Source organism: Dermacentor andersoni, chromosome 1, assembly GCF_023375885.2.
Source record: "Dermacentor andersoni chromosome 1, qqDerAnde1_hic_scaffold, whole genome shotgun sequence".
Taxonomy (NCBI): domain Eukaryota; kingdom Metazoa; phylum Arthropoda; class Arachnida; order Ixodida; family Ixodidae; genus Dermacentor; species Dermacentor andersoni.
The window spans coordinates 210,426,329-210,453,491 of NC_092814.1; the positions used below are offsets into that span (position 1 = coordinate 210,426,329).

The window sequence follows — 27,163 nt, forward strand, 5'->3', positions numbered from 1 at the left end:
CAATCGCAATAGAAGTTCGGTAACACCTTCCAAAGAGATGGTAGTGGTGCTTGCGCCATCACTAACTGACGTGTTATCAATCCCTGCATCAGCACTGGAAAATACGCTTTGAAAATGGAGGTTGAACCTGTCTGCCATTTGCTTTTTGTCCGTGACAACTTCCCCGTCAACCGTTACTTGGTCTAACTTTTTATTGTCCTTATTCGAAAGGTACTGCCAGAATTTTCGAGGATTTTCCGTTGCAAAACGACCAAGTGTCTCCGAAAAATACCTGTCTCTTGCTTTTTGCAGTTTATGCTTGAGGGAGGTGCTTAATTCTGTAATTAGTGAAGCATTTTTGTTCTTTTTCTTCCTGCAACGCTTGATCTTCCGTTTTAATTGTATTAGTTCTCGGGTTAACCAAGGGTTTGTTCTCCCTAGTTTCTTTACTTTTTCCGGTACAAAGTTTCGTATGCAGTAATCGCAGAGGTATTTAAACCTCGCCCACAACGCATTTACGTCGTCCTCACAAAACGATAAGAGGGCATCTTGCAGAAAATACGCGGTGAAGCATACTAGAAGTGGGAGGGGGCCGCTATCAGCCAGCATAGTATGTCCACATAGGTGACCTGAGAGGCGGCGGGTGCGCGAGTGTATAATAAAAGAACTCTTATGATGTCCAGTGACAGTGGAGATCATTAACTGTAGCACCAAAGTAGTGGACCACTACCAGAACAAAGGCATGTAGTATGCACATCTCAATTCTTGTGCTTATGCCAGTCTTATCTTTTACAGCAATAGCTGCTATGGGCTAACTCCCCTGGTTGTTCTGATGTCTACTGGTGTTGTCACTGGAATTCCCAAATTTCTTGCTAGAATATTGCAAATAAAGTTCTCATTGTGCTGCAAGGATTCAAACATACGATCAAAAGAGTGGCAGTCCACAATTCTACATTTCAGCCACTCTGCTGAAGGTACAGTTGTGGTGAATACTGATCCCGGAGAGCGTGATCTAGCCAACAGGTGCCTAGATTGGCTAACACCTGCTCAATGTCTGCATACTGTATATAGAGCTGGCATCCACACCTTCAAGTTCTTGCACATCACCTTCCCACTTGTGAAGGCAGTCCTATGTTAAGTTTTCTTCTTGCATGTGATGACAATGATTGGGTGCATCTGCTTCATTAATCTTCTTCTAGTGCTTGGCTTCTCAGATTTACTAGATGGAGCTGTTGGTGTCTTGTTTTCCTCAAGCAAAGCGCGAGACATACTAATGCGTAGCCCAAATATAGATTTGAGAAAACCAAAACGAATGCAGCAGTAAGAAGCTAAAGGGTTGTTTCGGTGTAGATCAGTGGCTAAGTCCGGATATGAAAGAGGAGGCAGAAAAGCCGAGTCTTTCCACTTCAACACTGAGGCACAACTCCCACAAATAAATAGGACTCTTACTTATTTTACTTTTTAAGGAGATTACCGACTTGCATTGGCAAGTGTTCACTTCAGCAAACACTGCATGAAGTAAGCTTCCTGTGCATATTTCACCAGCTACTGCATCATTGTTTCACATTATGAGTGAAACTGCAATTTTCTTTATGCCGCAACTTGCCCAATTTTGTGTTTTGCAGTGGGATGTTAGCAGTGCTAATAAGGCATCTAAATACTCATGAATAGTAATACAGAGAAAAAAAACTAAGAAAGCAGTGGCTTTTTGTGCGTAGAATATGCATACACCTGGTGCTCCTATGGTCATTTTTTCCCTATCCGCTCAGCCATTCTAAACAAGAAATGTTTATACACAATTAGTTTATACACAGACCACAACTAAACCACAGGTATTGTTGGTAAGCAAAGTATATTTATTCGGTGACATTTTCTGCAGCCCTGCTATTGCGCTTTCCTTCCTTCCTTTTCAGCTGTGCAGGTTCATTAAGAAGTGATGATACAGTTTGACAATTCTAATCATTGAAAGACTTAGCGAAACCTTTTTCGGGTTGTTTTTTCTTGGTTTCAGACTCTGCACATTGCATTTTAAGGCGTGTTTTCTGTGTTTGTTGCTTTTTCTTTATAGGTAGGGCATGTCAACATTTTTCACACCATTTCAAGCATGTGGTGCCATAGACTGTTCTTAGATGAAGTCTTGCCCTTTCATTCTGTACAATATGATGTCGGTTTTTTGTGTCCAAGGCCGTTTTACAGTGTGATTGTAGCATTTTGCTAAGATTTGCCTCTGTCACCCAAGCTTGAAAGATTGCTACCCACTGGTGGTGGCATGACACGTCACGTTTCTTTTTCAATAAAAGGAAGTCTGTCACTTATCCTGTGCACTGGTTGCCTTTTGTCTCTTTGAATTGCAATTTGTTGCCTATATTTGCTCTTTTGTTGCATTTCAGATTAGGAATGGCTATCATAATTGACATTTAACCATATTGCACACAATGTGGATGATATGTAATTGCAATATATGGCCACCATAAATATAATAGAAGTTAATAATTCAAGAATAGTGCCTTTGCATGGTGGTGCAGCCATGAATTTGTGGCTATAGAGAACCAGTGCTGCAGATAGCACTGCTTGTGCAGAATATAGTGCAGCTCTACTACTTTCAAACATCATTGTTTTTATCTGCATTTGTATAGCTCCAGTTTCTGTGAACAACACACATCTGGTGGAAGGGTGGCTTGCACCTGCAGTTGGGTCCAACGAATAGCCAAATTTCTGCCCGTTTTCATGTTATTAGCATATTAGTAAAGGCAGTCGTTTTTATAGTAGCCTGTTTGCCCAGTGTAGAAGCCGCTGCAGGGTGTCAGGATCTCACACACATCTTCAGCTTTGCAGGGGACACAGCATCTGGCACATAGTTTGTCACAGGCCATGTATTCGGGGCAAGTTGAGTTCACTCACTAGCAAAGGGAGAACCAAGCTTGTCGGATATGAAGTAAACCGCCTGTATACTCAGTGGCCTTCATTTCGTGTGACATATGTGGTTATAGCGACCCTTGCTTTAAGCACTTCTTGTCTAGCAGCGGTCGTTTGCTTTTTGAAACACTCAGGATAGCTTTCAGTAAGCTGGACAGGAATAACACTGAGAAACCAGCAGATGTTAATTGTCGCACTTATCATGCGAAGCTTCATACAGTATGATGAGGGCGTAAATAAATGCGGGTGTTCCTCAAGGCCTTGTAGCACATGTTACGAGTTTGGAGCAACATGATGTATAGCACTTTTTTGATCGCATGCTATAGGTTTAGCAGGTGTGGCCATGGTTGAAGTGCAGTGCAAGGTCAAGAAAACATATCTATGAGCAGCACCCTGGTAAGGAGACTCTGGGAAAACTAGTGGGAAGCCTGTTGAACATCTGGTTGACCCACTTGCTGGCTCCACCAGGCAAAGCATGATAAAGAGAAGGAAGTCATCAACACATCAGAAGGTTTTTACATATTAACACTGTGCTGAGGTCATAACATGCCAACAAGTCTTAGTGCGCAGGCTATGCACGACCAACTACATATGCCTTCTGTTCGGACATTGCTCATTGTAACTAACAAGGATGGAGTGGACAAAAAAAGAACAGCAGCTCCATTAATTTAGTTTCACTGGTATCGACAGTGTTTTGTAAGCGTACATTGCCATACTCCCCAATGCCTTCTTGGGTGACATCAGCAAAGACCAGCTTGAGGCAAGGGGTAATAGACGTCTTTACAAGCTAAAAATGCATGAATGCACGGAGAGCACATTGTGTCCAAAAAGTAGGCACTTCACAGGGGCACTGGAGAAGGAACAGGTTATTAACAGTGGGCAAAGACAAGCTACTAAACACCCAACACTGTTGCCATGTAACGACCTCTGAAACAATCCCTCTTAAAGAGGAAATCATCTTTGTGTATCCATAAAGAGGGCAGATGGGCAAAGCCCCTTCAGTAATGCTGCCAGCTTCAAAAGCCTATTTTGCACATCCTGAATTCCTCCTTCTTAAGACTTTGCTGGGTGCAAGCATTCTACTGTCCAAAAGCTGTCATTGAGAGCACTGTTGGTTTGGTGGCAATAAAGTTCAGAAGCAATTGCAACAAACCTCCCTTCCTAGTTGGCCTGGATGCTCACGGTGCTTATGAAGCAGCACCATGAGGCAAGCAAGGTGAATGGATGCCTCCAAGCCCTTGTTCGTTTATCACACTGTTCTGTTAGCAACAACCATGAGACTTGAAACCAACAAGCTCAAGCTCAGCACTCGCATGGTTACTGCGGAGGATTCATAAAAAGCACAAAAACAGAAAACTCAAGGGAAAGGATAAAGCACCATTTAACACTTAGTATTGCTACTGCCCACCCCTTTCTTTTATTTTCTCTGGTCGTGCTACATCTTTTTACTATATATGGGCATGAACTTAGGCGATGTTCCCAATCAGTGTCCAATATTTATATGCACTATGTGCTGGTTCAATGATGTTCGAAACACTGCAATGGAAGCTTCAAGTAGAAAAGGTGCCTGGTAGAAAAAAGAAGCTGTGCTGCAACCATCTTGGCAACATCTTGTCCCCTTAATAAAAATTGTGCTTTCATATCAACTTGAGCCCTCCAGTTTAGAGTAAAGTACCAGTGCGCTTATGAACAATGAATCAATTCTCAAAGAGCATGTGCAGTCCAGCCAAAAGCAGGGGCAAGAATCCGCATTGTGCTCCTGCATTGAAGGTGAATAACACGTACCTAATGGCGAATGTGCTTTAGTAAGCTTCATTGCAATATTAATTTGTAATGTACAAAGAATTGTCAATGAAGCTTACCACGAGCACAGATGCACTTGCAAATTATGTCACAATTGAAAGTAATGAGCACAGTGTAAACCTATGTGCCCTTTTCACTCTTAGTACGCTTTACTGCACGATTCTTATTTACAACCCTGTATTGCGGTGTAGCAAGCTACAAAAGAAACGTTGCATAATTAGGCCTTTTACGATTATCTTTCTCGCAATACACTATTATGTCGCGGTGAAGCCTAAGCAATGTACTGCGGTGAAGCATACTAAAAGTGAAAAGGGCCCACTGTCACTGGACATAATAAGACTTCTTTAATTATACACTCGCGCACCCGCCGCCTCTCAGGTCACCTAAGTGGACATACTATGCTGGCTGATAGCGGCCCCCCCTCCCACATTTAGTATGCTTCACCGCGTAACTAAGCTGTACTGCGGCGAAGAAGCCGTACATTTGTATTGAGTGAATAAACAAGTGGTTTTTTACAACAGTAAGAAATAAACGCGCACCATGCATCAGTCTACCACACGGAAGAGCGTCGCAATATACGGTAGCTGATTCACACAGGCCGTGTAGCCCACTTATCAGTCGTAAAGGGTATTATGGGTAATTCAAAATTTCAGACACACATATGTGTTTGTTTACGTTCGCACTCCTTGCGTAATAAGACTCCCAGAACTTCCACAATAGAAAGTAATTTACAACACACAAACGCAAAGAACACTACATGTCTCGTTTTCAACTCGGCCGTCATGCAAATGACATATAGCGCGGAAAAACGTGAATATGCTGTGTATTAGCGTCGTAAACTTCATACTAGGCAAGGAGCTAGCACACCACAATCCCGCGACAGCCGCTAATGAGACCAAGACGGGAGCACATGTCTTTGAACGCGCAAAACCTAAGCCACTCTGCTCCTCCAAACACCCCCGCTGCCCGGCTGCACCACTCGTTTCAAGCACAGCACACCAAACACACATTCAGCGCTGAACAGCGGGCGGTCGACGCAGTTGCATTTACATGACTTGCAGCGAGCAGCACATCCCTCGATGTCCGTTAAGCAAAGTCGGACACGGCGACGCCACATCGCGGTTCGCAGAACTTCGCTGCCGAGGCGCTAATCCACTTGGATATTTCAATTGTCACCACCGCCGGGTTCTCAAGAAAGCACGGGTCACACAACGCAGATTCTGTAGTGCCAGAGCTCATCGAGGCCAAAGCCGCATTGCCGCACCGCCACTACTCACGGCTTTCCACCAAGTAACACAGAACCTACAACCAACACATAAGCAACGCACGCACGATTACATGAGCAATGTTGAACAACGCGCGGTCCAGAAAACGATCACGCCGAGGACGAACACGCCACGGCGTCGCTCGGCGCCAGCATCGTGCCTTCTCAAAAATCCCTAAATGGTGCTGTCCCTAGGCACCTAGGATCAGGTCACGTGAGGGATTTTTGTACGACAAATAGACGCACGCCGGAAAACAGATGCTGCACAAGCTCAAGAAGTGCAGAAACGCAGACATGCAGGCAAATTCATGATAAGGCAAATGCAGTCTTCATTGCAAATGCAGTTTTATTTTTCCCAGAGCACCAAGAAATCACGAAAAGAACAACACAAAAATAGCACCGCGCAATAAACACGCTAAGCAACGGCATGCATTCAGGCGTTCAGTATTATTACTTACAGCTCATGATACTATCGCTTAACACCACACAATGCACTAAACGGAAAACTACAAAAGATTTCAGGTCAAAGTTTAACACAATACTAGAGGGCATTGTGCACATTCGACGTGGTATGGTCAAAACGAGTTTCTTGCGTCTCTCTTCTTCTCTGCCACGCTTCTTCCATGCATATACACGCTCTGAACCACCCCCTGACTCAGTGTGCCAAACAGCAGCAGCAGCAGCAGTGGGAAAGTCAAAGAAAGAGGAAAAGAAAGCCTCGCTTTGAAATATTCGTCATCTGGCTTAATCACTTTCTACAGCGAAGCTGCAGTGTTTACCTCTGCCCCCGCATGCATTCCCAGGTAGGGCACCTTGGCCAGCTTACGTCCGTATGGGCAATAGGAATGTGTGTGCTGATCCCGGAGATAGTGCAGTACCGGGCATGCGTTGCTAGGGGGGTACCCCGGCCGGCTTACGTCCCTATCACGGCGCGTGAACAGGAATGTGTGGGCCAATCCCGGAGATAGTGCAATACTGGGCCGACTGGCAGTGGAGGTGAAGCAGGTTTCAAGCCCACTTCGCCAACTTCCAAAAATAAGTTAATTTAATATCTTGGGTCCAAATAGAACCACGTAAATTCGGAATTGCTACGTTCCAACAAATGATGGACACTGTACTCGTTGGACTAAAGTGGCAGACGTGTCTAGTGTACCTAGACGACGTTGTGTTTTCCAGCACGTTCGATGAACATCTCGCCCGGCTACGAAGTGTCCTTACCGCAATACGCAAGGCCAACCTCACCATTCAAGCCTGAAAAATGTTACTTTGGTTTCCAGGAACTCAAGTTTCTAGGCCACGTGGTCAGCTCCCAAGGAGTACGACCAGACCCAGAAAAACTCGCTGCCGTTGCCGAGTTTCCTCGTCCTAAAGACAAAAAGGCTGTTCAGCGGTTCCTGGGCCTCTGCGCTTACTACCGTCGTTTCATTGAAGGCTTCTCAAGGATTGCTGAACCGCTCATGAGACTGACGCGACAAGATGTGCCCTTTGCGTGGACAGAAGACTAAGAGCAGGCCTTCACCGAATTGCGTAAACGCCTTCAATCCGCTCCAGTGCTGGCGCATTTTGATGACAACGCGGCAACTGAAATACACACCGACGCCAGCAACGTAGGATTCGGGGCCATTCTGGTTCAATGGCAAGATGGCGCAGAATGTGTAATTGCGTACGCGAGTCGTAGTCTGACAAAAGCAGAAGCTAATTATTCAACGACCGAAAAAGAATGCTTGGCAGTCGGGTGGGCCATCAGCAAGTTCCGACCCTACTTATACGGCCGACCATTTCGAGCGATCAGTGATCACCACTCGCTCTGCTGGTTTGCCAATCTACGAGACCCGTCAGGTCGCCTCGCTCGTTGGAGCCTCCGCCTCCAGAAATACGACATAACTGTTGTCTACAGATCCGGCCATAAGCATAGCGATGCTGACTGCTTGTCACGTTCTCCTATTCCCTTGACATCCTCCGACTTGGAGCTAAATTTGCCGTTTCTTGGTGTCGTCGACGTGGTGCGCATGGCTGACTATCAACGTGCAGACTCTGAGCTGCTTCCAGTCATCCGATATCTCGAGGGAGCCGACGTTCTTGTCCCACACCCACTTACACGAGGATTGATGTCGTACTGCCTACGAAACGATGTCCTGTATAAGAAAAATTTCGAGAACAGCCAGGAAACGTTCCTTCTCGTCGTTCCGACGGCACTGTGCAAGGAAGTTTTACAGGCGTGTCACAACGATCCCTGTGCCGGCCACTTAGGCTTCGCGAGGACATTAGTGCGCATACGGCAAAAATACTATTGGCCACACCTATTTTCGTCGGTTCAGCGCTATGTGCGAACGTGCTGTGACTGTCAGAGGCGCTAAGTTCCACCCGTCTAGCCTGCCGGCCTCCTTCAGCCTTTGAATCCGCCTCCGGCGCCGTTTCAGCAAGTGGGAATGTACCTTCTTGGGCCGTTCCCCACGTCCTCCTTGCAAAATAAGTGGATAATCGTGGCAACTGACTATTTAACTCGCTATGCGGAGACGAAAGCTGTGCCGCGGGGAACTGCTGCTGAAGTCGCCAGCTTCTTCGTCCACAACATCGTGCTTCGCCACGGTGCACCTGCTGTACTCATTACTGACCGCGGTACAGCGTTTACAGCGGAGTTATTGCAACAAGTCGTCACACTGACGCACACCGACCACCGAAAGACCACAGCCTATTATCCCCAAACTAACGGCTTAACAGAGTGCCTAAACAGAACATTAGCCGACATGCTCTCCATGTACATTGATGTGGAACACAAAAAATGGGATGAAATTTTGCCAAACGTCACGTTTGCTTACAATATCGCTGTGCAGGAGACCACCGAGTTTACACCATTCGAGCTTGTTTACGGACGTCGCATTACAACCCCCTTAGACGCCATGCTCCCGGTAGACCACGGAACCACAAGGAATGACACCACTGAAGATTTCGTCGAGGAAGCCGAGGAAGCTCGCCAGCTTGCTCGGAATTGCATCCGCACCCAGCAGAATACCGACGCCTACCGTTACAACCGGACCCGACGGAATGTCCAGTACTTACCAGGCGACCGCGTTTGGATGTGGACACCTATCCGACACCGTGGGCTCTCAGAGAAGCTGTTGCACTGCTACTTAGGCCCCTATGAAGTTGTACGCCACCTCAGTGATGTGAACTACGAGGTGGTGCCTCAAAGCTCTGATCCTGGTTCGAACCGACGCCGTCCCCGTGCTGAAGTCGTCCACGTAGTACGGATGAAGCCGTACTACGCACGCCAGGGCTAAGCAACCCTCACAAACCGCTTCAGCATTGTGTACATTCCTGTATGTTTTTTTTTTTTGTCTTTTCATGTTGGCACTCTTGCCCATAGTGCACGCCCGCTGCCCTTGAAGCGACCGGGCCGGTCGCTTTTGAGAGGGGAGCAATGACGCGAAATAAGTTTGCACATGTTGACACGGGACCCTTAAGGCGAGAACGACGAAGTTCGTGGTTGCGCGCGGGCTCTCCAAGGACCAGCCATCGCTAAAGGCAGACGTTTTTTGCCAATCTGTATTTTGCCAAACTGTTTTAGTTGTAATAGCTGGGTGACAATATATATATAGATATATTAGAAAGTGCATTTATAGTGTAAGAAGTTGGCCTTCATGCGCTTTACTTGTTTTCGGATCGGAAAACATTTACTGGGCTCTAGAAAAGAGATCTTCGCGGCTTCAGACGGCCTCTTCCATCTTCTGATGGAATCTTCTGTCTGCAATCACAGGGTTGGTGCCCTAGTCCAAGGCTCCACTGAGTATGGCCAACCCGCGAGCTCGCTCTACTAGGCGCTTTTGGCCGTTCAAGCTTACGCTGGAAAGCATACTCTCCCACTGTTCCGCACTCGGGTTTTTAATTTTATAGATAGTTGGGGACTCAATATTTTGACAGGCCCATGATATGTGGTACAGATCTGGTTTCTCTCCGCACCATGGGCACTTAGCCTCATATTGTGTAGGGAAAATTTTATTCAGAAGGTTTAGATTCGGGAAAGTACCCGTCTGCAGTTGTCGCCATGCAACAGCATCCTCTCTGCTTAGGTCCTTATCCGGGGGTGGGTACTTAAGTCGGACCCCTTTATAATAATTTAGGATATCTGAGTAGCCCATGGGTACTGACTCGGGTTCCTCAAGGCTGGATGTGTCGGACGCCCGGTTGGTATGCCCTCGAGCTATCCTATCCGCCTCTTGGTTCCCTGTTATGCCAGTGTGCCCTGGTACCCAGATGATGGTATGCTGAACTTTGTTTCCCGGGTCGCATGAGCAGAGTATGTGGCGTGCTCTGCGCCCAATTCTGCCGTTTGTATAATTACGGCATGCTGCTTGAGAGTCTGTTATTATTGTTAGGGACCTGCCAGATCGATAGCCCTCCAGTGCTGCCAGAGCCACAGCTGCCTCTTCGGCCTCGACTACCGTGCAGTCCTGTAGTGATGCGCTGGTGATCTCCTTGAGGTCCGAATTAACCACCGACGCCACTGCTCTGCTGTTGTGTCTTCCGTCTTTGACGAACGTTGCCGCGTCCGTATACCTTGTGTTGTCCTTGTTCGCCAAGGTTCTCTGCACGTACTCCGCTCTTGCTTCTCTACGCGCCTTGTGCAGGTTCCGGTCCATATTCTTGGGTATCGGTGCGACTCGCAGTGTACTGCGATACTTGTCCGGAATGGCCTCGGTACGCTCGATCTCTTGGATAATGTTGCCGCCGCCATATCTTCGCAGGAGCACCCTTCCCGTGGGGGTCTGCATCAACCTACGTGCCTGAGAGCATAGTAGTGCTTCTCTTAGTTCACTGAAGGTATTGTGCAGTCCCAGGGCCAGCAGTTTCTCGGTCGATGTGCGCTGTGGCAGGTGAAGCGCAGTTTTGTACGCCTTTCGCAGTATGGCGTCCGCTTGTTCTTCTTCTTGCTTGATGCATTTGTGGTAGGGAAGGCTATACACCACTCTGCTAACCACAAGGCTCGTGACTAGCCTAAGTGTGTCGCTCTCCTTCATGCCGTGTCTCTTGCTAGATACTCTGTTGATCATACGGGCTACCTGCATGGTGGCAGTCTTCAGCAGTGTCAGAGTATGATTGCACCGTTGATTGGACTGAAGCCACATCCCCAGGACCCGAATGGTGGTCTTCTCCGGAATGCGTTGTCCCGCGAGGTATACGTTGAGCCTGAGCTCATCGCTTGTAGGGACCGTTCGATTTTGTTTGCCTCGCCACACCCTTAGGAGCTCGGACTTCTCCGTCGAGCAGGTGAGGCCCCTGACCCTAACGTAGGTTTCTACGCAGGTGGCCGCTTTTTGCAGGCACTCTTCTTTTTCGCTGAGCGATCCTCGGTTCACCCATACCGTGATGTCGTCAGCGTAAATGGCGTGCCGTATGCCTTCAAGTTGTTCGAGTTGTCTTGCTAGCCCGATCATTACTTGTTTTAAATCCTGTTTGACAAATAATGAGAGGGGGAAAGTGTGTGGCGACGGCACCTGTGCATGTTGCCTGGGCTTCTGTGCTTATAATGTCACGCGTTTCGGAGGTGCCAGTGCGGCAGCACCAGCGGTTGCAGCATATATGTATGGCAAGCGCAGTGACCGCGGTGGCGCTTGTGTCGGCATAGAGTGGCCTGCATTAAAAAAATGAATGATTTCATAATGTATATGCAGCCCATGTATGCAGCCTAACAGCTTTGCCAGTAATCCGTCGCCATATGAATGATTGCGGCCCCACAAATTTTTTGAAAATTCTGCGCTCACTAGTTTCCTGTCAAGAATGCTGGCTATGTCATGCTGATAACATGGATGCCGTTTGTGACCTAGAAAACATAAAAGTAATGACTGGGTGCACAGCATTAAAGAAAGGAAGTGCACGCAAGGTAGATGACGATTATCATTTTGTGGAACATAGATATGCTCCAATGGGTGTAAACTGTATTTAGAGTGCAGTTTGGCTTCCATAATGAAAGGATGTAACAGTCCTACTTGTGCCCTATGCAGGCGACTGTAATAGAGAGTTTCAGGTCAGGGGAGGCAAGCCCCACCCAAGCTTAGGGGGACGCAAATCGCCGGGTGTACAAAAGGACCCAAAGGGAGCACAATACCCTAATCTAAAGCTCTCTTACTGCAAAACCAGTTTACTGCAATCACGTGACAGCGAACATCATGTTGGATGTCCACAGTGCCACCATGCACACTTCCTCCACACCAGTGAGTTTCCTAGAATAATTATTGTATGAAACTGTATGCTCAACACGTTGTTTGCACTTGCGCTAATTTGTGATTGGTGCTCAGGTCAGCTCGCTGCAGTGGTTGGCACACTGTACTGTATATATATATATGTCGGTCATCGACAAGCTCTACGGGTAAAAACGTATTGTTAGGGTAATTCCTTCAGAGAGAGGGGGAGGAAACTGGGATAACCTCCCCTCACCATCAGGGGTCAGCGCCACATCACCCAACATCACCCTCCCTTGGACATTAGACATTGACGGGGCAGCTACTTTTCAGTATAACTGCAGGAGCATAAAGAACAATTAATAAGATGCCTGACGTTCAAGCGCTTGCTTCCTCTCGTCTGCTCCGCTTCACCATCATACTATCTGGGGCTCGATGCGTCTGTGGCCAACAGCGAGGTATTGTTGTCACTCGAGGCGTACTTCGTGTCCCATAAGGACAGATGTGGCAGAGGCGGTGGAGTCCTGATTACAATTCCTTCTGCTTGCATGTCAACAGGCACCTTCATCTGGAGCACACCGACCTTTGTCGAGTTCTTTCCACATGGAACAATCCTCGTAGGATGTGCCTATTGCTTGCCCACCTCACGTGAAAAAGCATATCGTCTACTCTATCAGACCTTGGAGCTAGCTAGAGCGAAAGCTTACATATACCACTATTAGAAGAATTTAACGCCCTCATCAACTGGGACTCCTATGATGACCCTGTTGCTCGCGACAGTGCCGGCGACATTCTACAATTTTCTCATTGACACTTTCCATCTACTTATAATATTTGAGAAGTTCATCAATTGATTAAGACTAATTACGTAATTAACAGAATGCAAAAAATAATCCGAGTATTTCCAAGTGACGGCAAACAACATTATCTTGGTTGTGTGCAGCTACGTGGCATTTGCATATTTTTAAAGTATGGCTAAAGTTACATGGGACACCCTGTACATTTACCTTTAGACAAAGCCCACAAGCAGCAGCAAACTTGGAACAGCAGAGACTGACAAACAACAAATTGTTTTCAGATGCACTTCAGCGAATTTGCTGCATTGATTTTGCCTGCTTTAGAAGCTTGTAAGCAAGGCATGGAGAAAGGAAAAAAATATTTCTCCTTCCTTTTTTTTTCATTCCGTCTGGCATCCTTTCACTACCAGAAGACTTCCATCAGAAAGTTTGAAGACTGACAAGAAAAACACATCAATCGTAATAGTGTAAAACAACTCCAAATTCGTAAACTTTATGAAAAATTTGGCAGGGTTGGCAGTATATGATTAGACCATTTAAAAAACAATGAAAACAACATCACTGGGTATGTTTGAAACAAGAACCCCATGGCTGCTATATGGGTGGGCACTCTAATACGAGTGTTACATGGAACACTCTGGATCATGATGTGGCCCTATTGGGACTTAACTTTTTGGTTGTGATTGGCTCCTTCACTCAAACTATTGGAGGTAGCCAATCGTGGTTGAGAATTTCGATTAGGCTCGATCGCAATCGAAAGTGGCCGCGTGACACAACTACACAAAATGTGCCAACCTTACTCTCATAGTTCACAAGATGGTTTTAATGTGCGAAATTAAAGGTAGCATCAAAAAATATAAAATCCCTTCTTTAGTAATTGAAGTTTTACCCAAAACGTACAGTGAAAATGAAATGAGCACCATTATGCAGAGCGCACAAAAAGTACTAGCCAATTCGATGACTTCCGAGATTCATGCCACCATGCTCTATAGTGTGCCTCGATGTGCATGCCCCCAACCTCCTACATACCTTAAGCACAGAAACACAGTATGCCTTCAGTCAAGCTCAAGTCCCCATATGAAGTGGTTGTCGTGGCTGTCACCATCCCTGGCTGTGTATGTTGCATTGTCAAGGTGTATATCTTGGAGGGTTTGTTACTGACTTATACATCTGTTACCCTCAAGAACTCATTTTACTATGCTATTGATAATTCGAACTGCCACTTGGTGGATTAATTTGCCCACTTGCAGAGCCAAAAAATGACAGCAGTTACTGAACAGTGAACAATAGTGTTCAAGCGAAGACCAATCTTGAGCAATGCATTCATAAACATTTGATTAGTTATATGATTGGGGTTGGTAGGTCATGCGAAGAGGATTCATGGCATTGTGGCTGCTTAGTGCAGTCATTGAGTTGGGGCTGCGGAGTCTCAGGTTTTTGTGGTTGCTTATTGTGACTGGAGGTGGGCAAATGCCCTCATTTTTTTTCTTCCCCAAACCCGAAAACATGGCATTTTGTTCTCACCCTCACTTTTACACGTTACACGTCTTACCTCACCCTCAGTGTATAATATTCGTCGCCCCTCTCTCGCCCTCAGCATGTAATTTTTCTTCCACCCTCGCTTACAGTCACTCTCAGCTCGCAAGGATGTGTTGTCCGCCCTCACATGCAACATTCAATTTCCAACTTTTAAATAATAGTTTACGTGACCCATCACTGAAAACTGACCATATACATTGGCACTGCTGTGATAAAATTCTACTGTATTTTGCCACTAATACTTGTATAAATGGGGCAAGGAAGCGTGCATATGAACAACCACAGAGTATGTTATAGCAAGATATCTGATGTTCCACACACATAAAAACTGACAGAAATATGCTTAATTGTATGCTTTAACTACAATAAGTGCCACAGAACAAACATCCACAATACTAAACGAACAATACAAAATGATCAATCTGCTTTTCCCGTACAATTTGAGAGCTGTGCTCGCTTCGAAACAATTTTGCTCTTGGCTTATTAATGGTCATAGTGCCAACAGGATACTTTTGCAGATGTGCCTTTATGCGAGTTGTTATTGAAGGTCATGCGCACGAATTATTGTGCTTCATTTACATGGCACTGCTCACTTGTACTCATATTTAGATTTTAACAGTACATCACATATAGCTCACGCACTGCACATTGGTACAGCATTCAAATATGGACAAACAGATGACATAAACTTTATTGACTTTATCTGTCAAAGCCACAATAACAAGAGATTGAAACAATTTGAATGGCGTTATTTTAGGCTGGCGGAGGTATTGGAACAGCAACTTGAAAAGCACTGGCTTACTAATCTTTCCATACAGCACTTTGGGAGTTCTTCCAAGGGCATGCAGTTTGAAACTTTCCTGCTTGCCAAACATTGAAGAACTTGGCATCTAATAAAGTGAAAACTTAGTGTCTGCCACACAGAAGGGCAGGGGCAGAAGAAACGCACATGACGAAAAAGCTGCCTTGCCTGCCTCATTATCCCAATCTCCCTCGTTATTGTGATGCACAAATAACATAACACAGGCAGACGTTATGCACTTCCTGGTCTTCCAGCCAACATATTGAGATGAAAGAAAACTAGATAATTACACTCGTATTTTTGACTGTGCAAGTGTAATGCAGATGATTTGCAAAAAGAAAAAAAAAGAATAAAGAAGGACAACAACACACATAACAGGCAAAAACATGTGGAGCATAATCTTCTATTCCCCACAATTTATTGACACAAAATTTAAGTGCAGCTTCCAGTTAGCTAACAGCTACAATACTCCCAACTTTCATGTTATTCAGCTTCTCTACATGGCGCGATGCATGTAGAAAAGAAAGTTACAAAAAAGCGTTTGCCTTAAGTGCACACATTTTGTGGGACACATATGCACTTACGATACTTACGTTTAGACACAGCACACAAGGAGCAGCAAGCTAGGCACAGCTGAGACATACAAGCAATACAGTGCTTTTAAATATCAGTGACCTGTTCAGCGACTTCTCTTTTGCCAATTTAGCCTTCTTCAGGAAGTTGTCTGAATAAAACTTGCTCGAAACCAGTAGCCCTCTGTTTAGCATCTTTAATTGCCACAAAAGGGTAGTGCAGGTACCATCGTGAATTCTTTTTTGTAGGCATTTTTTTCCTTCAATCTTGCTTGTCCCATCCTTCAACACCTTTAAACCATTTTCATGAACAGAATCAATCTTTGTAAAAAGTGACGCAATATTTATAAAATTGTAAATGAACCCAAATTCACAAACTTTACGGCAAATACGGGAACGTTGGCAGATATATATATATATGCATTTGATGAACGCATGACAGTGGAATGAATAAATTCAATAACTACAATTTACATACTGAGTGACACCATGATTTCCTTGGGTGATGGCATAAAAAAACAAGCAGCAAGTGTATAAATCAGCGGCAACAGGCCGATTTATCACACAACACCAGTGTTGGTGTGGAGATACGATTGTCGTGTTGTTGCAGTGTTACAACAAATGCTGGCTGTCTTCCGACAATTAGAATCTGCTAACACTGCTGTCAATGGACAGTCTGCATGAAGGCTGTTGCCATTAGTGCATTGTCACAAGAGCACGAACACAACAGACTGATGTTGCCAGAAATCGGCGGGTTGCCATCCTAATGTTAACATGCCTTCACTATCAAATGCAAGGTTAAAATTTAAATTAAATTCTGGGGTTTTACATGCCAAAACTAAGCTATAATTATGAGGCATGCCATAGTAGGGGACACCCTAGGGTTCTTTAATGAGCACCCAATGCATGCACGCAGCCATTTTAGCATTTTGGCCCCATTGAAATGCAGCCGCTGCGGTCAGGATTAAATCTTGCGCCCTTGGGCTTAGCAGCGCAATGTGGAAGGCGTTATTCCACCACGGCGGGTCCGATAAAATGCAAAGTGAACTTGTAGCGCTGATGGACATGACCATGAGTGAGCCCCTTCCTGTGTCCGTGTCTGTCAGAACTAAAACAAGTTCATTATGAATAACCAACTCACCCAAGTAACCACTTTGATCAAATGCAGAGAGCTCGCCGTTCCATGTAGCAGCTTGAATCACGACCTGCTTTAACCTCACTTCAATGAAATTGCCCTTCCTTGCCCTCATCTCATGACGTCCACGTTCCCTCACTCTCGGCCACAAAATTACCAACTAAGATCCTCACCCTTGCCTCACTCTGTCAGGGTGAGGATGTTCGTGTGAGGGTGCAGCGGCATAAGGGTGTCCATGTCCGATTGTGACATGGTAAAAACATGATGCCTACTGGGTGTACTTCTTCAGTTATCACAAATAAGCAATGCTTCTGGCAGAATCAAAAACAGAAATCTTATGAGACTAACGTGGTGGCAGAGGACAATACCACTGTACCCATACTATAGCCTCTGCGATCAGGTAGCGTGATGGACTGATTTTGTACACCCTGCCTATACCAAAGCTCAGTGTGATGATGGGAGGAATAACATGGGTACTGCTCTGAGTTGACACTGAAATAGAACTATGAGCACAGCAGGTATGATAAAAAGGAGAGTAAGGCAATGCAGCTGTGGCAGGGGCAGTGCTTGATTGCTAATGACTCGGCTCCTATAGCTGTTCTGTGGGACCCTTCATTATTGGTTATCTATGCTGAAGTGGTAAGCAAAACACATCTACCAGCCCAGTGCCACCACTTCAGAGTGATTACAGCTTTGAAACAAAACAGTTCCTGCTATCCGAGGACATTTAATCTGTGTGATCAAAGCTGGCACTGTGATACAGTGTGTGTGCTGAAAGGAAGAAACATTTACTTATCCTTTGGCTTCACAAGGTCCTCCATGGCACAAGCCAACAATCATGAAATTAACATGCATCTATTTGCTGTAGCCTTGTTCCTGTAGCCATAGTTCCTGAAAGTAAATTACTCTCACAGCAGTGAAAAGGTGTCGGTGTCTTTCACCAATGCCTCATGTAAGTACAATGCCTAAAATGTCTAACAGGTTGTACCGCATCATGATGATTATTACACCAAGAAGATATTAATAAAAAATAAACTATACACTAAAAGTTCAGTGATGAAGCGTTTTAACAGTTGCAGAATGGCAATAAATACCTTTACATAACCTGCATATAAGCTCAAAAGTGGGCGCCGCTATGGCCAGCATGTGTAAGAAATGGAAAAACCTTGCTTCTTGTAGCTCTTTTTTACCATATTTACTAATGAACAAACTATTCATGATGAAAGCCAAGACTTGTGAGCACAAGGCAGGTGGCAAGATTCGTAAGGCACCACTATGTACACAGCAGTACCAATAGGTATGGCAGTATGTGCACAATATTGACGAGAATTTATAGAGTTTTATAGCTTAAGAGGAAGCTTTAGATCTAAATACATGTAAAAGGAGAATTATTTTTTTATCTGCAACCACTGCACCAAATTTGACAAGGTTTGTTGCAAAATGAAAGAAGAACTTAAAATCTAGTGACTGTTGGTCTTGAATTTTTGATTTAGGTCGTCAATTTTTTATTAAATATTAGCAAAAATTGAAAAGTTTTAGAAAACAAAACTATCAAGTTTACAACTCTAACTCAGCAATGAAAAATGATACCACAATTCTGTGAATTGCATCTGATAGTACCGTATTTACTAGATTCTAAGCACCCCCTTTTTTTCACGATCGCGATGCCCAAAGTGAGGGAGGGTGCTTAGATTTGAAAAATCTAGAATGACCCCCCCTCCCTCTTGTTGCTGCAACATAACGACGAGATAGGTGCGAGAAATAACATTTTATTTTGCAAACATTCAAAAGAAAAAAACTGTGCAGACAGTGAACCCACCGCTTGTGTAGGATGCTCAGTCACCATCACTGCCACTCGAGTTCGTCACACCGCTTGAATCGCTGCTCTCGGTATCCCACAGCAGGTTGTCTTCCGTTCCGTCGAAGTTGTTTGTGATCGAGCACTTCTTAAATGATTTGACCACAACGTCCACTTGGACCCTCTTCCACGCGTCTGAAATCCACTTTGCGATGGTTGATGGGGACGCTTTCTGCAGTTTTCCCGTCGGCGTCTTGTTCCGGTCAGGGTTTCGCACCCACTCTTCGTACTCCTGTCGGTGATTGGCTTTGAAGGCCTTGTTGACTGACAAGTTGAGGGGTTTCAGCACTGCCGTCATGCGACCCGGAATCACAATCACGTCGCTATCGATGTTCTGAAGCTTTGTCTTTACCTCCGGGGTCAGATGGCCGCGAAACGCGTCCAACAGAAGCATCGACCGCGTGCCTGCAGGTCCGCCGAGCAATGATTCCAGAGTGAGCAAGCGCGTTTGGCGACCTTGGCTACGCGCTCTTCCTAACAAATAGGGGGGTGCTTAGATTCGCATGCAAACTTTTTCTTTAACCTTTTCGCGAAAATAGAGGGGGGGTGCTTAGAATCGCGAAAATACGGTACATCTAAAGAGGACAAAATTCATATGTTACACATGAATCTAAAAAGATTTTATAAAATGGAAATATAGCTTTTGCAGAACCCTTGTACACAATGTAACAAATTCACTTAACATAAAAATTCACATATCGAATTTGTCTGCTGTGAATGATCTAATGGATGCCGTTTACAGAACAGCAATATCTGTTCTTGATGCAGAGTTATTAATTTATAAACTTCGTGCTTCTATTTTTTTTCAAACTTCTTTAATTTTTGAAAATTCTTGTAACAAAATTCAGGCCCTACATCGAAATTCCACTTCTAACAGTCACTAGAATTTAACTTTCTCTCTGAAATACAACAAATTTCATTAATATCGGTCCAGGGGTCATCTTAGAAAAACGTTTTTGCGTTTTACATGCATTTGAATAGGCCGCATCGGAGTTAGGCCCAAGCTAACGCTTCCTTTTAATGACAGCGTGAAGGGCACAAACACATGCACAAGTGAACTATGGCGTATGCAAAAACATGAAAGCCGATAAAGTGAAAGGCAGTACTTTATGCACATCACTGTGTATACTGCAGCAACAGTTGTTTGAAGCTTTATTACTGAAGAAATTTGCCGTACAAAACAAATTAAAGGCATTCCCAAAGACACTCAACCTGACACCACAGCCTATACTGCTTATTGCAACAGCAGTCGAGCATCGGCAAACCAAACTCAATCTTACAGGCAATAAGGACAAAAATGAAAGCATAACATTGCAGGCATAACACATCCACTGTCTAGGAATTTGCTAACTAAAGTGTAGTTGTATTTATGCATCAAGAAGAAATCAAGGAAGCACATGTACTAAAGAAAAACACATGTATGGTTTTGCATCAAGTACAATAAAAGCTCTTTAATTAGGATTTTATAGCAGTGCAAAAAAGTGTCAGAATGTCAAATTATTAAAAAATCATAACAACAAAAACCAATAAAGTAAGAAGAAAACCAAAGCATCCTGTTATGCTTGTTCATGTTTTGCTTGAAATCTGTGGAAAAACAATTTTTGCCAACTTATCCAAATGATGTAGAGGGACCTTTACAGAGAATTCACATGGGACACTGCCGAACACCGTGTGACAGCAGTAATGATAGTGTGCCATGCGCACCTTCATTTGAACGTTGCTTCACACAACCCCTCACCACATCTCCCAATTACTTCATTATGAATGTGCTGGCCGCAAGGACAGATAACATGAAGTTAACAGGGTGGCATTAATGGCAATGTAATCATTATGTTGAATGGTAGCGTGCAGCCCTTCCTTGAAGCATCCACAATGCTTTTTATCGGAAGTTTCCGCCATGTCTGTCAGATTGTATGCGTTTCACATTACGGGAATGAAAGAATTGTTTGTCAAACCTGTCTTTGTGCGCAAGACCTGCAAGCAGGCGAGGCAATATGCAAATGGAGGAGCTGGGTATAGTGTCCATGGTTCTTTTCAGAGCAACAATCTCGTCAATGCATACTCTGCTGCTTCAGGCTTCAATTTGGCAGCATCTGGTTCAGACTGTATGCTAGCGCCATTTTTGCTTGGTCTGTTCACCATCACTGCCACTTCATCTGAATGCTTTGTGCAGGCTGCATTTCCATTTTTCATTAATTGACTGGCTTGCAAATGAACATGTCCGAAACTCTGAACTAACAAGTTTTCTGTGCCACAGAATAAGGCCAGGACTAAAAAGTGTGCCCGAATGATCCAATTTTACAAATTGATGGTGGTATAATTACAAAATAGATGATACTCTATGTTATTGATGGTGCAAAAGTAATGGTAATAGCATGTCAAGGCGGAGGTTTCAGCTGCTTACAATATTCGTCTGTCACTATCTAAATTGTCTCTAACCCTGTAATTCGCACTATATCATGCAGGCTGCACCATATTCTAAGTTTAGATGTATACATTTTCAACAGTGGTGAAAGTCAGAGTAGGAAAGCATGCCAACCCATTCCACCCACATTTCTGCTATTGTTTCCTGGTACAACTTACTAGATTTCAAAATTATTTAAGACAAGAATGAGGTAAGCCATGGATGGAGTACTGTGCATTCCATGGCTCAAGAGCAAACTGAAACAAAATATGTGGTTTTATGAAGTCTTGTGCTTATGAGGTCTTGGAAATATCGCACCAGCCTGTTGCAGCTCCTGTCTTAATGGCCCTTTGTTTCCACAATGTACTTGTTGACTTGCTTTTCTAGGAAGGTCAGTGGGCCAGGATTGTCAAGGATGACCTTGTGGAATGCTCGGACATCAAATTTTGCTCCTAGGAACAGAGTGATAAGTAAATATGGGCAGTCAGTACTTGAAATTCAATAGATAATGCACAACCTTAACAACCTAAGGTCTCAAGGATTAAAAACAAGTCAAAGACTAACAAAATAAAATTACAAACGTAATATACTGCTCAAACTTTGCTCCATTGCAATGTTCATGAACCGCCAAAGCGAAAACCAATCACTGCTAGTAACATTATGCTGGGAGCAATTATTCTGACAAAGCCAGACATTTTGGAATTTAAACCACATAGTTACACACACATTTTAAAGCTCTGAGCAGTGAACCAACAAATCCTTCCATCACAACACAGGCAGCAAAATGCTTCTGGCAATGCTCTAATTATCACGGGCCATGTTCCCATCTCTTTTCAAGGCTCCATACAGACATTTTTTACAAGGACTTCCAAAGCCCTCACAAAGCTCTGGACAACAACCAAACCAGGACTGAAACAATCAAGGTCTCACTGTCACTTGTTCACAGCAATAATTTTCATGGAAGGGGGAAGCATACAGCAGGGCATAATTAAAGGGCTTGAAACACCTTTTCTTGAAACTGAGCAACATGCTGGAATAAGTGCAACACTTTTCAAGGAATAGATGATTTAAGGAATACTTGAAAAGCATCTATTATGAACAGAGATATAATGAGTGCACCATTTACTTCTTACATTCACCCACAACTCACTGGCTTCTCTTAGCTGGGGCGGCACCTATAGCAATGTCCTGCCTGTCGTTCTATATGTTCTCCTTCCCATGGTGAGCTTACGATAACACTTTGAGGATGCCATCTTACAAAGGCGCCTGAGGGCAAAAAAGGGAGCAGTGGTAGAACAGGTGGGAGCATTAGCCCCAATTGCTGCTTCCTTGTTTCCTATAAAACCTGGAAGGGTATGCATGCATGTGCCACATGACTGGCCACTATGGACAGTCTCACTTTATGTATATTTATCATCGCTGACATTGCTTAAAGTAGACAAAAAAGCAAGTTTTTGGAAAGCTGTAGGGGAGAGCAAGCAATCTATTATGCAAGATTGTAGGTTCTATGCTGTGGAATAATATCTGGCTCGCACGTACATGGCAGCAATGTCTACAGATTTTGAAGGTTATCTTAACGTGTTGTAATAGTGCTTCAGTGCCTCTTTAAAGAAGCAGCTGTCCTTACATGGGAATCTCGGGTTGAAGGTGGCTGCTAGAAAAGCAATGGTAACATGCTCACCTAGTGAATCCTGTGCTTTCTGGCGCAACTGTTTGATCTTCAGCTCACCAACTTTGTAAGCACATGCCTGTAAAAAAAGTTATGACATCATTCATAAGAGAGAAAAAAAAAAAGACAAAATGGAAGCAAAAGCACAGAATAGAGAACCTACTCTCAACTGAAGCTTAACAAAAAAAATTATATGCGCACACACACACACACACACACACACACACACACACACACACACACACACACACACACACACACACACACACACACACACACACACACACATACACACACGCACACACAAACACAACATTCCACTTATGCTGCTTGGTAATTGCAAAAAAACAAAGCACAACACTAAAAGCACACGGTACTGATGGCAAAAAAAGTCTCTATTGACATCATTCCCACATCATTCGTAAAAGCGACATCATTGACACATGTCATTTTGGTTAGGGGGAGACCAAATGCAAAAGGTAATTTCTTTACATGTATGACTTAAGATACCATCATGATGCTGTTGAGAGAGATGACACATCTCATACAAAGAGTAATGCCAGGTGCTTGTGAAACAGTATTCTGATTGTGTCAACAAATAATAATAATAATAATCTTTAATAATAGTAATACTAATAACAAATAATATTAATAGAATAAACAAATAAATAAATAAATACATAAATAAATAAACAAACAAACAGAACTGAATTTGCTTTTCTTCTGTGATCATGAGGTCAGCACTGCTCTGCAAATTTTCTTCCCCTTTTTATAATTATTATTATCAGTGAGGCTACTTTTAATGTCTGCTTGTTTACTGTCATGCCTTTTTCCTGCAGTGGACATAAAATAGGCTGATAATGATTGTCATGCATCTGGAAGTTTGCTGATATGTGCACATTATTTGCTCTTCCTCTGTATTAGCTTCAATAAAATATTGGAACAGCATTAAACCACAATGGACAGAGGAAGAAGTCACAACAAATGCTGAGTTGCCACTAAACTTTACTTTGAAAATTTCACTTGTGGTTTGGAGCTGCTCAGAAATTTATGAAATAAGGTTTAGCTGTGAGTCAGTGCGTTGCATATTTTTCATTGTCAGTTGTGGTATGGTGGTATTCAAAGGAATAGAAAGTAGTTCCCCTCTTGAGACATATGGTAGTGCGTACAGTAGAACCTCATTCATATGTTTTTGAAAAAAAAAAAAGAAGTGCGAGAAAAAACATACTAATCGAAAAAACTAACAATCCGATGTGACTAAAAAATTGGACAGATTCAACTGTAGTTGACATCTACGTAATACGAAGCGTTGCGTGAATCGTAGTGCGTGAGGCACGAGATGCCGACACGCGTCGAGCTGCTGGGGCTTGTGGCCCAAGGCGTGTTTTATTGTTTTCCTATTGCGTAGTGTTTTAAGATGGCGATGGGAAACCGAAATGAAATCGAGCTGGCGGGCGACACTGGATGCCACTGAAGCGAAATGTCACGCTCACATTGCGCCACCTACAGCAGAGAACGGTGGTGCGTTTGGATTATCGCCTACTAAAAGCGTGCGGTATGCTACCAACAACACTACACCCCATGCGCTGTAAAACAGATAGGTGAAGATGCTTATCGAAGTAGGTTTGGTGGCGACAGCAGCGAATGCGGCGTGCGAAGAATCTGGAAGAGATTTGGTGGTACTGGAATAAGAAATAGAGTGTGCGCCGGCGTTCTCACGTGAGACGGGTGGGCGGCTATATGTTGTTCTCGGTTGCCCGCGTCTCATGCATTTTCTTGTTTACATGGGATCTAACAGGCGGAAAACGTGTCATAAGATCGCAGTTCGGCGATGTACCGAACGTTGGTACCGAAAAATCGTGTTTTCCGGGAATGTATGAACCGGTAAAAAATAAGCGTAACTCTATATTGCATTCTCGATCGCGAATGTAGGCACCAGTAAATCGCAAGTAACGGTATCATATCAACGAGGGGCTACTGTGCTTGCGGACTCTTTTCTGCATTCCTGTATTTATTTTTCTTAATTTCACCAGATGTACAGGAGGTGGGGTAGGGTTAATTCAGTTTGAACTTCTTTCACTTTGAAGATAAGACAGGAGTTCTTTACACAGCACTCTTACTTGAATATTTAATGCAGATCAAATGCAGCAGAGAGAACAATTATCGTGGAATAATAAGTTAATAAAGGGAAAATGAGGCATCCACCCAAACGTAGCTAATTGCTACAAAGGAAACCCAATACAGGTTCCTCGAAAGAAAAAAAAAAGTAAGTGCATAATGTGAGAAATTTTCAATATCACAGAAGCGCCGCATCGATATTGCACTTAAGTCACCCCAAGTGCAGGCTGCATGCAGCCACCAATAGCCAGGCTTAATTTTCCACTTGATGCAAGGCAGACAGATACAACTGCTGAGAAATTTTTGTATGTGAAGGGCACTACAAATTTATCTGAAAAATATGAACCTAAAAATAAATTAAAAAAGAATTTAACATAAAAATGTAATTTTATTGCATTCTCGCTCCACCAGAAGTTGGAAGGCTTAATGATTAACTTTCTGCTCGATCTTGCATTTAAATGCAACAAAATCTTCCTGAACATTCCGTAACTCAAGTATGTAGCATTGCCAGATGTGCAGTTCGACATGCATCATGACGATATGATGAAGTGCAGAGGTCATGAGCAACCAAAGTGTGCAATGCTGGCAGTCTACAAATTCAGTCCGGAGCTTCTGATGATATGCGAGGTCTTTTGCCTATTCTAAAGGCACATTTACACAAAAGGCACTTTTGCGGGAGATATGGGTGGAGTTGAGTGACGTCAGCCGCTGCAAAAAATTCCCTGTAGATGTTCCCTGCTTACATGGGCGAGGCAACCGGGGAGGGAGATCAGTGTGAGCAGACTACTCTGGTGGCTTCCGCTCTTGGCAACAGGCTTCATTTTTTTCATATTCACATTGTTGTGCGCTTCAGATGTAGTGTCTCAAAGGCACGGAAATTGTCGGACCAGCGAAAAAAATAAAGTAGCATTGTCCTTAATTTGGCCATCACAGTGGCATACATGCAACGCACCTCGCAAATGTGACAGGGCCGCCAGCTACAACAACGAAGTAATTGCGATACGGTTGCCGCTCTCTAGAGCAGCAACTTGGTCAAGGGTCCAAGACACCAGCACAAAATTCCGCTGCTTCCCCCACCAAGCGGAGATTGTGTATTCTGTTTAGACAGAAGGTCTTCTCTACCCGAGAATGCATGGGGGCAGCGCGTTGTTGTCACATTATGCGCACTCCCCGGGCCAACAGCTGGGATTTGACCTTCGTGCGAATACCCCTTAATAAGCAAACAAAACAAATTTGCTGCAAGCTGTTGGCTGCACACTGGCATGCCGTTTCTGATAAGCAGAGTGAAAAGTCGAGTGTGTGCACGTGTAATCTCCAACTCTGTGATGCGACTGACAATGCAATATGCTAACAGTTGGTAAGCTCACTGTCATATATGTTATGACTAACAAAGCTTGGACAAGTACTCTGGAAATTTTTTCGACATCTTTCTACTACAAATGGCATATTCAGCGATTCGAGACTTACTGTGTTTAGAATTGATTCAATCAATACTGGTCTGCTATTACGCCTGGTGGCCATGCTGCACTAGGAATTGGAAAAAATTACCTTAACACAAGAAATGCAGCTGGTTCTATAGTTTACACCAGTGATGCTTGTAATGTGGTAAGCACATTTTAAAAACATGTTACATGGTGTCAGAATTTTTAGCCACCACAATACATTTTGCCCAGTAGTAACACATGGTGGCTAGTGCAACTAAGTTCCGATAATTGAGAGAGTCCGAAAACTGGAGCCAGTAAATCGGTCAGCTACTGTACAAGACGAGGTTTCAGTTCACACACAGGTACATGGCCATCATTTAGCCACATAACAGTGTATAGAATTTATTTTGGCACATGGAGCCACAATTCTGATTTGTTTGAACTTCAATTATTTTCAGACAACACATAAGGGACGGTGGGGACAAAAATCTGCACTGAAGCAGTTTAACTAGCTTTAGTAATTCTTAGTACTTGCCTGTCCGGGCCAGGTGATGTAGCGGTCAATCTCGCTTTCCACTTCAGCTTGGCTGGATGAAGTGTGCTCTAGTAAATACTGTACTGCTTTCTCCCTGGACCAACTGGTAATTGCAAAGCAAGTCAATGAGACCCATTTGTATGAGTGTTCTTTGTCATGTGATAGAATG

At 44.0% G+C, this 27,163-nt stretch overlaps 1 protein-coding gene across 2 annotated transcripts in view; it reads right to left on the reverse strand.

Annotated features, from left to right (window-relative positions):
- Positions 1-19,979: 19,979 nt before the first annotated feature.
- LOC126547431 (uncharacterized) overlaps positions 19,980-27,163 on the reverse strand; it is a 75,878-nt gene continuing 68,694 nt past the window's right edge. For both annotated transcript variants that reach the window (XM_050195431.3, XM_055063010.2), the window contains exons 16-18: positions 26,995-27,097; positions 22,930-22,996; positions 19,980-21,700 (exon numbers count right to left, since the gene is read on the reverse strand). In XM_050195431.3, the coding sequence (XP_050051388.2) occupies positions 21,588-21,700; positions 22,930-22,996; positions 26,995-27,097 (283 nt within the window). In that variant the 3' untranslated portion in view covers positions 19,980-21,587. The remainder of the gene's footprint in view (positions 21,701-22,929; positions 22,997-26,994; positions 27,098-27,163) is intronic.